The following is a 12,590-nucleotide window of genomic DNA, read 5'->3' on the forward strand; positions in this document are numbered from 1 at the left end:
TGGTAACACTTTAATTTTCTTTTGACTCTATTTTCACGGTGACAGTGGTATGTTACTGTGGTTAGCAGTATATGAGGACATGTGATTTGTACACATATAATGTACCTATGAATTTTACTACTTTTATGTCTAAACCTACTTTTGTCTACAGACATATGTGCCCACCTTTAACCAGTATGCGGAATTAATAGCTGTCCAGGAGGTACATTCTCCTGTAAACTAAAATCCAACTTCTTAAGGTACTGTTACACTAAATGACTTACCAACGATCACGACCAGCGATACGACCTGGCCGTGATCGTTGGTAAGTCGTTGTGTGGTCGCTGGGGAGCTGTCACACAGACAGCTCTCTCCAGCGACCAACGATCAGGGGAATGACTTCGGCATCGTTGAAACTGTCTTCAATGATGCCGAAGTCCCCCTGCAGCACCCGGGTAACCAGGGTAAACAACGGGTTACTAAGTGCAGGGCCGTGCTTAGTAACCCGATATTTACCCTGGTTACCATTGTAAAAGTTAAAAAAAAAACACTACATACTCACATACTGATGTCTGTCACGTCCCCCGCCGTCAGCTTCCCGCACTGACTGTCCGCGATGGCCGTAAAGCAGAGCACAGTGGTGACGTCACCGCTGTGCTCTGCTTTACGGCCGGTGCTGACAGTCAGTGCAGGGAAGCTGACGGCGGGGGACGTGACAGACATCAGAATGTGAGTATGTAGTGTTTTGTTTTGTTTTTTTAACTTCTACAATGGTAACCAGGGTAAATATCGGGTTACTAAGCGCAGCCCTGCGCTTAGCAACCCGATATTTACCCTGTTTACAAGTGAACACATCGCTGGATCGGCGTCACACACGCCGATCCAGCGATGACAGCGGGTGATCAGTGACCAAATAAAGGTCCTGATCATTCCCCAACGACCAACGATCTCCCAGCAGGGGCCTGATCGTTGGTCGCTGTCACACATAACGAGATCGTTAGCGGGATCGTTGCTACTTTTGCCCCATTCAAAATCAATCAATAAAAAAAAATAAAAATCACCCCTTCACATATTTGGTATTGCCACGTTCAGAATCGCCCGATCTATTAATAAAAAAAAGCATTAACCTGATCGCTAAACAGCGTAGCGAGAAAAAAATTCGAAACGCCAAAATTATGTTTTTTTGGTCGCCGCGACATTGCATTAAAATGCAATAACGGGCAATCAAAAGAACGTATCTGCATCGAAATGGTATCATTAAAAACACCAGCTCTAAACGCAAAAAATAAGCCCTCAACTGACCCCAGATCATGAAAAATGGAGACATTACGGGTATCGGAAAATGACGCAATATATACGGTATATATTTTTTTTCTTTCAAAGTTTTGAATTTTTTTTCACCACTTAGATACAAAATAACCTAGACATGTTAGGTGTTTATGAACTCATAATGACTTGGAGAATCATAATGGCAGGTCCGTTTTAGCATTTAGTGAACCTAGCAAAAAAGCCAAACAAAAAACAAGTGTGGGACTGCACTTTGTTTGCAATTTCACCGCACTTGGAATTTTTTTCCCCGTTTTCTAGTACACGACATGCTAAAACCAATGATGTCGTTCAAAAGTACAACTTGTAATAAGCCCTCACATGGCCATATTGACGGAAAAATAAAAATGTTATGGCTCTGGGAAGGAGTGGAGCGAAAAACGAACAAGGAAAAACGGAAAATCTTAAGGTCATGAAGGGGTTGAGGTTGAAGGAAGACTTTAAGTCCATCTACACTATGTTCCAAATTATTATGCAGATGACATTTTTCTTGGATTTTCATAAATGGTCGATGCAAATGACAGTCAGTCTAATAAAAGTCATCACCCGTTAGAGTATACATCGAATTTTATTGAAGAAACCTCCCAATGATAACAGTATAATCTCGAAAATGAATAAAAACTCAATATGCACTGTTCCAAATTATTAGGCACAGTAGAATTTCTAAACATTTGATATGTTTTAAAGACTGAAAATGCGCATTTGTGGAATTTGCAGCATTAGGAGGTCACATTCACTGAACAAAAAAGCTATTTAACTCCAAAACCTCCTAACAGGCCAAGTTACATGTTAACATAGGGCCCCTTCTTTGATATCACCTTCACAATTCTTGTATTCTTGAGTTTTTGGAGAGTTTCTGCTTGTACGTCTTTGCATGAAGTCAGAATAGCTTCCCATAGCTGCTGTTTTGATGTGAACTGCCTCCAACCCTCATCGATCTTGTACTGGATGATACTCCAAAGGTTTTCTATAGGGTTGAGGTCAGGGGAAGATGGTGGCCACACCATGAGTTTATCTCCTTTTATGCCCATAGCAGCCAATGACTCGGAGGTATTATTTGCAGCATGAGATCGGACATTGTCATGCATGAAGATAATTTTGCTCCTGAAGGCACGTTTCTGCTTTTAGACCATGGAAGAAAGTTGTCAGTCAGAAACGCTATTTACTTCACAGAGGTCATTTTCACATCTTCAGGAACCTTAAAGGGCCCCACCAGCTGTGGCCATCCACCAACCATCCAAACAATCCATCTGGACCATCCAGGGTTGCTCGACACTCATCGGTAAACAAGACTGTTTGAAAATTAGTCTTCATGTATGTTCGGGCCCACTGCAACCGTTTCTGCTCATGAACACTGTTTAGGGGTGGCCGAATAGTAGGTTTATGCACCACAGCAAGCCTTTGAAGGATCATACACCTTGAGGTTCGAAAGACTCCAGAGGCACCAGCAGCTTCAAATAACTGTTTTCTGCTTTGTAATGGTATTTTGGCAGCTACTCTCTTAATCCAATGAATTTGTCTGGCAGAAACCTTCCTCATTATGCCTTTATCTGCATGAACTCTGTCTGTGCTCTGTTTCAGTCACAAATCTCTTCACAGTATGATGATCACAAAGTTTTTGTGAAGTATCTAATTTTTTCATACCTTGTCCAAGGCATTGCACTATTCAACGCTTTTCAGCAGCAGAGAGATCCTTTTTATTTCTCATATTGCTTGAAACCTTTGGCCTGCTTAATAATGTGGAACATCATTTTTAAGTAGTTTTCCTTTAATTAGAATCACCTGGAAAACTAATTATCACATGTGTTTAAGATTGATTTCAGTTATCTATTGAGCCCTGAGACACAGTACCATCCACAAGTTTATTTGAGAAACAAAGTTTTAGAATTAAGCACATAATTATACATCTTACTAGATGGTGGCCCGATTCTAACGCATCGGGTATTCTAGAATATGCATGAATATGCATGTCCACGTAGTATATTGCCCAGTCACATAGTATATTGCCCAACCACGTAGTATATTGCCCAGTCACTTAGTATATTGCCCAGCTACGTAGTATATTGCACAGCGACGTATTATACAGCACAGAGCCACGTAGTATACAGCACAGCCACGTAGCATATTGCCCAGCCACGTATATTGCATAGCCACGTAGTATATTGCCCAGTCACGTAGTATATTGCCCAGCTACGAAGTATATTGCACAGTGACGTAGTATACAGCACAGAGGCACGTAGTATATTGCCCAGCCACGTAGTCTATTGCCCAGCCACGTAGTATATTGCCCAGTCACGTAGTATATTGCCCAGCCACGTAGTATATTGCCCAGCCACGTAGTATATTGCCCAGTCACGTAGTATATTGCCCAGTAACGTAGTATATTGCCCAGTCACGTAGTATATTGCCCAGCCACGTAGTATATTGCCCAGCCACGTAGTATATTGCCCAGTCACGTAGTATATTGCCCAGTCACGTAGTATATTGCCCAGCTACGTAGTATATGGCCCAGCTACGTAGTATATTGCACAGTGACGTAGTATATTGCCCAGTGACGTAGTATATTGCCCAGTGACGTAGTATATTGCCCAGTCACGTAATATATTGCCCAGTCACGTAGTATACAGCACAGAGCCACGTAGTATATTGCCCAGCCACGTAGTATATTGCCCAGTCACGTAGTATATAACACTGCCCACGCAGTATATAGCACAGCCCACGGAGTATATCCCACAGCCCACATAGTATATAACACTGCCTATGTAGTATATAGCAGCCACGCGGTATCTAACACAGCTCACGTAGTATACAGCAGTGTGGGCACTAATGAAAATAAAAAATAGTTATATACTCACCCCCTGGGATCCACCGAAGCTCCGGCGATATGCGCGCGGCTGCCGCCATCTTACGTTCCCAGGATGCATTGCGAAATTACCCAGATGACCTAGCGGTCTCGCGAGACCGCTCAGTCTTCTGGGTAATCTCGCAATGCATCGCCGGGAACGGAAGATGGCGGCCGGCCCGAGCGGCTCATCAGACTACGGAGGGTGAGTATAGCAGGTTTGGTTTTTTTAAATTATTTTTAACATTACATTTTTTTTACTATTGATGCCGCATAGGCAGCATCAATAGTAAAAAGTTGAGGACACACAGGGTTAATAGCAGCGGAGTGCGTTACCCACGGCATAACGCGGTCTGTTCCCGCCGGCATTAACCCTGTGAGCGGTGACCGCAGGGGAGTATGGCGCGGGCGCCGGGCACTGACTGCGGGGAGTAAGGAGCGGCCATTTTCTTCCGGACTGTGCCCGTCGCTGATTGGTCGTGGCTGTTTTGCTGCGACCAATCAGCGACTTGGATTTCCATGAAAGACAGATGCCGCGACCAATGAATATCCGTGACAGACAGACAGAAAGACAGACAGACGGAAGTGACCCTTAGACAATTATATAGTAGATTTGCTCTACCCAAGTGCCCCTGTGGTACCCCACTGCTAACCACGTCCCAGTCCGAGTTCGCTCCATTAATTACCACAGTTTGTTTCCTATCCCTGAGCCAGCTCTTAACCCACTTACACATATTTTCTCCTATCCCCATTATTATCATTTCACGTATCAACCTTTTGTGTGGCACCGTATCGAAAGCTTTTGAAAAGTCCATATACACTACGTCCACTGCGTTCACTTGGTTCAGTCCGAAACTTACCTCTTCATAGAAATTGATCAGATTAGTCTGACAGGAACGGTCCCTAGTAAACCCACGTTGATATTGGGTCATGTGGTTATTCTTCTTCAGATACTCCAGCATAGCATCCCTTAGAATGCCCTCCAGGATTTTACCCACAGTAGAGGTTAAGCTTACTGGCCTATAATTTCCAAGTTCAGTTTTTGTCCCCTTTTTGAATATTGGCACCACATTTGCTATACGCCAGTCCTGTGGTACAGACCATGTTATTATGGAGTCTTTAAAGATTAAAAATAATGGTCTATCAATGACTGTACAGTACAGACCAAAAGTTTGGACACACCTTCTCATTTAAAGATTTTTCTGTATTTTCATGACTATGAAAATTGTAAATTCACACTGAAGGCATCAAAACTATGAATTAACACATGTGGAATTATATACTTAACAAAAACGTGTGAAACAACTGAAAATATGTCTTATATTCTAGGTTCTTCAAAGTAGCCACCTTTTGCTTTGATGACTGCTTTGCACATTCTTGACATTCTCTTGATGAGCTTCAAGAGGTAGTCACCGGAAATTGTTTTCACTTCACAGGTGTGCCCTGTCAGGTTTAATAAGTGGAATTTCTTGCCTTATAAATGGGATAAATGGGGTTGGGACCATCAGTTGTGTTGAGCAGAAGTCTGGTGGATACACAGCTGATAGTCCTACTGAATAGACTGTTAGAATTTGTATTATGGCAAGAAAAAAGCAGCTAAGTAAAGAAAAATGAGTGGCCATCATTACTTTAAGAAATGAAGGTCAGTCAGTCCGAAAAATTGGGAAAACTTTGAAAGTGTCCCCAAGTGCAGTTGCAAAAACCATCAAGCGCTACAAAGAAACTGGCTCACATGAGGACCGTCTCAGGAAAGGAAGACCAAGAGTCACATCTGCTTCTGAGGATAAGTTTATCCTAGTCGCCAGCCTCAGAAATCTCAGGTTAACAGCAGCTTAGATTAGAGACCAGGTCAATGCCACACAGAGTTCTAGCAGCAGACACATCTCTACAACAACTGTTAAGAGGAGACTTTGTGCAGCAGGCCTTCATGGTAAAATAGCTGCTAGGAAACCACTGCTAAAGACAGGCAACAAGCAGAAGAGACTTGTTTGGGCTAAAGAACACAAGGAATGGACATTAGACCAGTGAAAATCTGTGCTTTGGTCTGATGAGTCCAAATTTGAGATCTTTGGTTCCAAACACCGTGTCTTTGTGCGACGCAGAAAAGGTGAACGGATGGACTCTACATGCCTGGTTCCCACCGTGAAGCATGGAGGAGGAGGTGTGATGGTGTGGGGGTGCTTTGCTGGTGACACTGTTGGAGATTTATTTAAAATTGAAGACATACTGAACCAGCATGGCTACCACAGCATCTTGCAGCGGCATGTTATTCCATCTGGTTTGCGTTTAGTTGGACCATCATTTATTTTTCAACAGGACAATGACCCCAAACACACCTCCAGGCTTTGATACACCAGATGACCTGGCCTCCACAGTCACCAGACCTGAACCCTATCGAGATGGTTTGGGGTGAGCTGGACCGCAGAGTGAAGGCAAAAGGGCCAACAAGTGCTAAGCATCTCTGGGAACTCCTTCAAGAGATTGTTGGAAGACCATTTCCGGTGACTACCTCTTGAAGCTCATCAAGAGAATGCCAAGAGTGTGCAAAGCAGTCATCAAAGCAAAAGGTGGCTACTTTGAAGAACCTAGAATATAAGACATATTTTCAGTTGTTTCACACTTTTTTGCCAAGTATATAATTCCACATGTGTTAGTTCATAGTTTTGATGCATTCAGTGTGAATTTACAATTTTCATAGTCCTGAAAATACAGAAAAATCTTTAAACGAAAAGGTGTGTCCAAACTTTTGGTCTGTACTGTACTTAATTCCTGCAGTACTCGGGGGTGTATCCCATCCGGGCCCGGAGATTTGTCAATTTTAGTGATTTTTAGACGCTGCCGTACTTCCTGCTGGGTTAAGCAGGTGACATTTAATGAGGAATTTTTGTTATCACTAATCATGTTGTCTGCCATGGAATTTTCTTGTTTAAATACTGATGAAAAAAGTCATTTATCATATTGGCTTTTTCCTCTTCCTCATCCACCATTTCACCCAGACTATTTTTAAGGGGACTAACACTATCACACTATCATATTTTAGTTTCTTACTATTTATGTAGTTAAAGAATATTTTGGCATAGGCAAATTCTATAGTATAATGCAGCCCCACATAGGCAGACTCTGAGGGTATGTTTCCACGTTCAGGAAATGCTGCGTTACGTCCAGATGTTACAGCATAGTGGAGGGGATTTCATGAAATCCTGTCTCCACTATGCATTAAAAGACGCATGCGGCATACTCGCGAAAACGCACATGCGGCGCATCTTTTAAGAACGCAGCATGTCCTTACATTGCAGAAACAACGCAAGGAGAACGCAGGTGACCTGCCAGTGATCTCTGGTGCAGATTTGGTCAGGATTTTACCTGCATAAAATCCTGACCAAATCCTGATGCAATCCTGAACGTGGACACATACCCTGATATAATGCGGCCCCCCCATAGGCAGACTGTAATATAATGCAGCCTCCCACAGGCAGACTGTAATATATTGCGGCCCCTCAGGCCTCTATAGTATAATGCACCCCATACAAAAATAAGTAAACACAATACTCACCTCTCTTCCTCCTCGTTCCTCTGCTGCTCTGAGCATCCGCTCATGTCCGGACAGCGGGCACCGAGTAATGACATCATCGCGACCCGTTGTCAGTGTCTGCGTCAGTGACGTCACATGCCGACAGTGGGATGATGGAAGAGAGAGTGTAACGCTCCCTCTCTCATCAATGCGGTCAGCTGTATTAGCATCTAGCCGATACAGTTGAACCTGCGATGACAGGCAGGGGGGGTCACTGCTGGCACTGGGCCCCTTGCCTGCTCAGGGGCTGCATAGCGGCAGTGAGGCAGAGCAGTTAGATCGATTCTCTCTGTCCTGCCCCAGGATGCAACTATCAGCATCATCACTATGAGCATATCAGCAGACACAAGTGAGAGCCATGGACGAGGGTCTTGGAGGGGTGGCTGCTCTCTCTAAAATGATGATATATACTCTGTTAGGATTCCACCTGCTATACCTGTGATACAGTTATCCATCATGTGTTTAGCCCATCGATTAGCCGATCATTCTGAGAATTATATATGTATCTTACCAGCTGAAAGAATCTCTGGAGCAGTCCATCGAGCAGCTGAGAAGCCAGCGTCTGTCCCGCCTGTCCGGGGTCCGGAGCGCCTCCATGTCCAGCCTGTGTGCCAGTGACCTGGATGCCACCACAGGTCAGTCTGAGATGTCATCGCTGGGGTGAGCGGCCTGCATTTTATATTAATTCTATGCCTTCTTTGTTTTCAAGTTATTGGAAATCGCCGCCTTAAACCAACCTCTTCTCTCAAAGACTACATTGACCCGGGACTGAACAGACGGCGCCGGTCTCGCTCGGCCAGCGTGCGTTTTGCTGGTGATACTTGTGATCCGGATCAGGTGAGGTCGAGCGCAAGATGTGAAGGGAGATTGCGATTGACGGAGACTGTGGTGAGATGGTTGGAGCCTGTGGTGACATGGGTGGAGCCTGTGATGACATGGGTGGAGACTGATAGTTGGAACCAAGTCTTCTAACTGGGTTTTGTGTCCCTGTAGGCTGGGTAGAGACTGAGATTGGTGGAGATTAATGGGCGGAGACTGGTGAGATGAGCGGAGACTGTTCTGGAAATAGACTGTGGTTGGCACAGAGTATTCTCACTCATCATGTGTCACTATCTGATAGGCGGAGACTATGGTCTGCACACAGTCTTCTCGTCGCGTGTCACTGCGGTGTGTGGAGACTGTGCTGTGGGTGGAGACTGTGGACGGCACTCAGTCTTGTCACTCGCTTGGTGTCACTGTATGATCGGCATATATTTGTAGATTTCTTTTTTTTTCCAGCTTCATTCCTTGCACCAGTCTCTACGGGATCTGAGTAGTGACCAGCTAAGACTGAATGATGACCTGGACCGAGAGCTCAACCACAGACACAGGTGCCATCTGTAGACTGAACCATGCGGCCGTGAATGATTAGTGACGTTACAGAATAGAGATACATGACAGGATCATAAAAAGCTCTCCAAATCCAGCACCCAGACTGACAGCACTGTACCTGGCGCTCTGGTGCTGTATCTGGCACTCCGGTGTTGTATCTGGCGCTCCGGTGTTGTACCAATCGCTTTGGTACTGCATTTTTCTCCCCTCCTTCCAAGAGCCATAATTTTTTTATTTCTCCATCCTTATAACCATATGAGGGCTTGTTTTTTATGGGACTACCGTATATACTCGTGTAGAAGTCGAGATTTTCAGCACATTTTTTTGTGCGACGGAGCCAGGAGGGTGAGTAGGACAGGGAGGGGGTGAGCCATGCATACAATGATGGGACGGGACCGGGGGAGCCATGCATACAGCGATGGGACCGGGGGAGCCATGCATACAGCGATGGGACTGGGGGAGCCATGCATACGGCGATTGGACAGGGGGACCCATACATACAACTGGGGAAGCCACACATACCTGGACAGGATGGGCGAGCCATGCATAGCAGGACAGGGATTAATGGACAATGTATACCTGGCTTATAGTCGAGTCAATAAGCTTACAGAATTTTCCGTGGCAAAATTAGGTGCCTTGGCTTATACTCGAGTATATACAGTGGGGCAAAAAAGTATTTAGTCAGTCAGCAATAGTGCAAGTTCCACCACTTAAAAAGATGAGAGGTGTCTGTAATTTACATCATAGGTAGACCTCAACTATGGGAGACAAACTGAGAAAAAAAAATCCAGAAAATCACATTGTCTGTTTTTTTATCATTTTTTTTGCATATTATGGTGGAAAATAAGTATTTGGTCAGAAACAAACAATCAAGATTTCTGGCTCTCACAGACCTGTAACTTCTTCTTTAAGAGTCTCCTCTTTCCTCCACTCATTACCTGTAGTAATGGCACCTGTTTAAACTTGTTATCAGTATAAAAAGACACCTGTGCACACCCTCAAACAGTCTGACTCCAAACTCCACTATGGTGAAGACCAAAGAGCTGTCAAAGGACACCTGAAACAAAATTGTAGCCCTGCACCAGGCTGGGAAGACTGAATCTGCAATAGCCAACCAGCTTGGAGTGAAGAAATCAACAGTGGGAGCAATAATTAGAAAAAGGAAGACATACAAGACCACTGATAATCTCCCTCGATCTGGGGCTCCACGCAAAATCCCACCCCGTGGGGTCAGAATGATCACAAGAACGGTGAGCAAAAATCCCAGAACCACGCGGGGGGACCTAGTGAATGAACTGCAGAGAGCTGGGACCAATGTAACAAGGCCTACCATAAGTAACACACTACGCCACCATGGACTCAGATCCTGCAGTGCCAGACGTGTCCCACTGCTTAAGCCAGTACATGTCCGGGCCCGTCTGAAGTTTGCTAGAGAGCATTTGGATGATCCAGAGGAGTTTTGGGAGAATGTCCTATGGTCTGATGAAACCAAACTGGAACTGTTTGGTAGAAACACAACTTGTCGTGTTTGGAGGAAAAAGAATACTGAGTTGCATCCATCAAACACCATACCTACTGTAAAGCATGGTGGTGGAAACATCATGCTTTGGGGCTGTTTCTCTGCAAAGGGGCCAGGACGACTGATCCGGGTACATGAAAGAATGAATGGGGCCATGTATCGTGAGATTTTGAGTGTAAACCTCCTTCCGTCAGCAAGGGCATTGAAGATGAAACGTGGATGGGTCTTTCAACATGACAATGATCCAAAGCACCCCGCCAGGGCAACGAAGGAGTGGCTTCGTAAGAAGCATTTCAAGGTCCTGGAGTGGCCTAGCCAGTCTCCAGATCTCAACCCTATAGAAAACCTTTGGAGGGAGTTGAAAGTCCGTGTTGCCAAGCGAAAAGCCAAAAACATCACTGCTCTAGAGGAGATCTGCATGGAGGAATGGGCCAACATACCAACAACAGTGTGTGGCAACCTTGTGAAGATTTACAGAAAACGTTTGACCTCTGTCATTGCCAACAAAGGATATATTACAAAGTATTGAGATGAAATTTTGTTTCTGACCAAATACTTATTTTCCACCATAATATGCAAATAAAATGTTAAAAAAACAGACAATGTGATTTTCTGGATTTTTTTTTCTCAGTTTGTCTCCCATAGTTGAGGTCTACCTATGATGTAAAATACAGACGCCGCTCATCTTTTTAAGTGGTGGAACTTGCACTATTGCTGACTGACTAAATACTTTTTTTCCCCACTGTACTTTAATTGTACTTTTGAATAACATTATTCTTTGTATCATGTGATGCACTGGTAAGCGGGAGAAAATTCCAAGTGCTTTGAAAATGAAAAACAAGTGTCATAGGGATACTACGACAGAGAGGGACCAGAAGATCGTGGCATCTGGTTACACAAACTACTGCACTGATTAGAACTGCTTCATGATCCTATTAACCAGTGCAGGTTTCCTTGTTGTCATGACAAGGGTTAATAAGTTCAGTTGATCTCCTGGAGCTCTCTATCCTGAATTGTCTCAGCTGTTCAGTGATGACCACTCCCCTCTAGTGTAAATGCTGCCTCTGGCACTTGGGAATTTTCAGTGATAGTTCTACATTTTGGTTTGGTGTTGGAGGAGAAATTCAGTGTTTTGAGTAGGTGGTTGAAGAGTTTTTCTGTAGATAGGTGTGTGGAGTGTGTTTGTGTGTTCATCCTCATTCTCTCACATTTGGTTTCACCTTCCTATACCTCCTCTGTTTTCCACTCTGTTGTTTGTTGAGTGTATTTGTATGATAGTAGGTTTGTTTTATCCTTGTCTGTTTTTCCTTGTCTGTTTGATTAGTGTAATCCTATATAATTGAGCCTCACACCTCCCTGGGTGGGGAGGGAATACATAAAGTTTAAGATAGGCGAATAGCAAGATATGTGACTCCGGCGTTTCCATCTTCCAGGGGTCAGAGACTATAGCGCCCCCTAGTTTGCGGGATCAGGTTGGCACCCACTGTCCCTAGTCACTACGGGACATCACTTGCTGTACCATTTTTGATACATTATGGATCCAGTGACTGCTCTGGCAGGGCAGCAACAACAAATCAGCGTGGAGGCGGTGGACTTGCGCTCAGTGGCTTTTCTGGGGTGGCTGGGGGCAGATATTTTTAGCCACGGGGGGTGGGTGGGGGGGGGGCAATAACCATGGACCCTCTCCAGGCTATTAATATCTGCCCTCAGTCACTGGCTTTACTACTCAGTCACTGGCTTTACTACTCTGGCGGAGAAAATTGCGCGGGAGCCCACGCCAATTTTTTCCGCCATGTAACCCTTTCATTTAATAGCTAGAGCGCCCATATTTTGCACATACACACTACTGACATTAGTAGTGTGGAATATGCAAAAAAATGGGGATATGAGATGGTTTACTGTATGTAAACCATGTCTCATATCATGTCGGGTTTAGGAAGGAGAAAGCAAAAGCCGGCAATTGAATTACTGGCTTTAAAGCT

General features: G+C 44.4%; 1 protein-coding gene across 9 annotated transcripts in view; it reads left to right on the forward strand.

Moving 5' to 3' along the window:
- The window catches only part of CEP128 (centrosomal protein 128), a 264,011-nt gene that overhangs the window by 112,493 nt on the left and 138,928 nt on the right, over positions 1–12,590 (forward strand). For all 9 annotated transcript variants that reach the window (XM_069735756.1, XM_069735755.1, XM_069735753.1 and 6 more), the window contains 3 exons: positions 8,233–8,353; positions 8,428–8,555; positions 8,997–9,088. In XM_069735756.1, the coding sequence (XP_069591857.1) occupies positions 8,233–8,353; positions 8,428–8,555; positions 8,997–9,088 (341 nt within the window). The remainder of the gene's footprint in view (positions 1–8,232; positions 8,354–8,427; positions 8,556–8,996; positions 9,089–12,590) is intronic.

This window comes from Ranitomeya imitator, chromosome 1 (genome assembly GCF_032444005.1).
Source record: "Ranitomeya imitator isolate aRanImi1 chromosome 1, aRanImi1.pri, whole genome shotgun sequence".
NCBI lineage: Eukaryota > Metazoa > Chordata > Amphibia > Anura > Dendrobatidae > Ranitomeya > Ranitomeya imitator.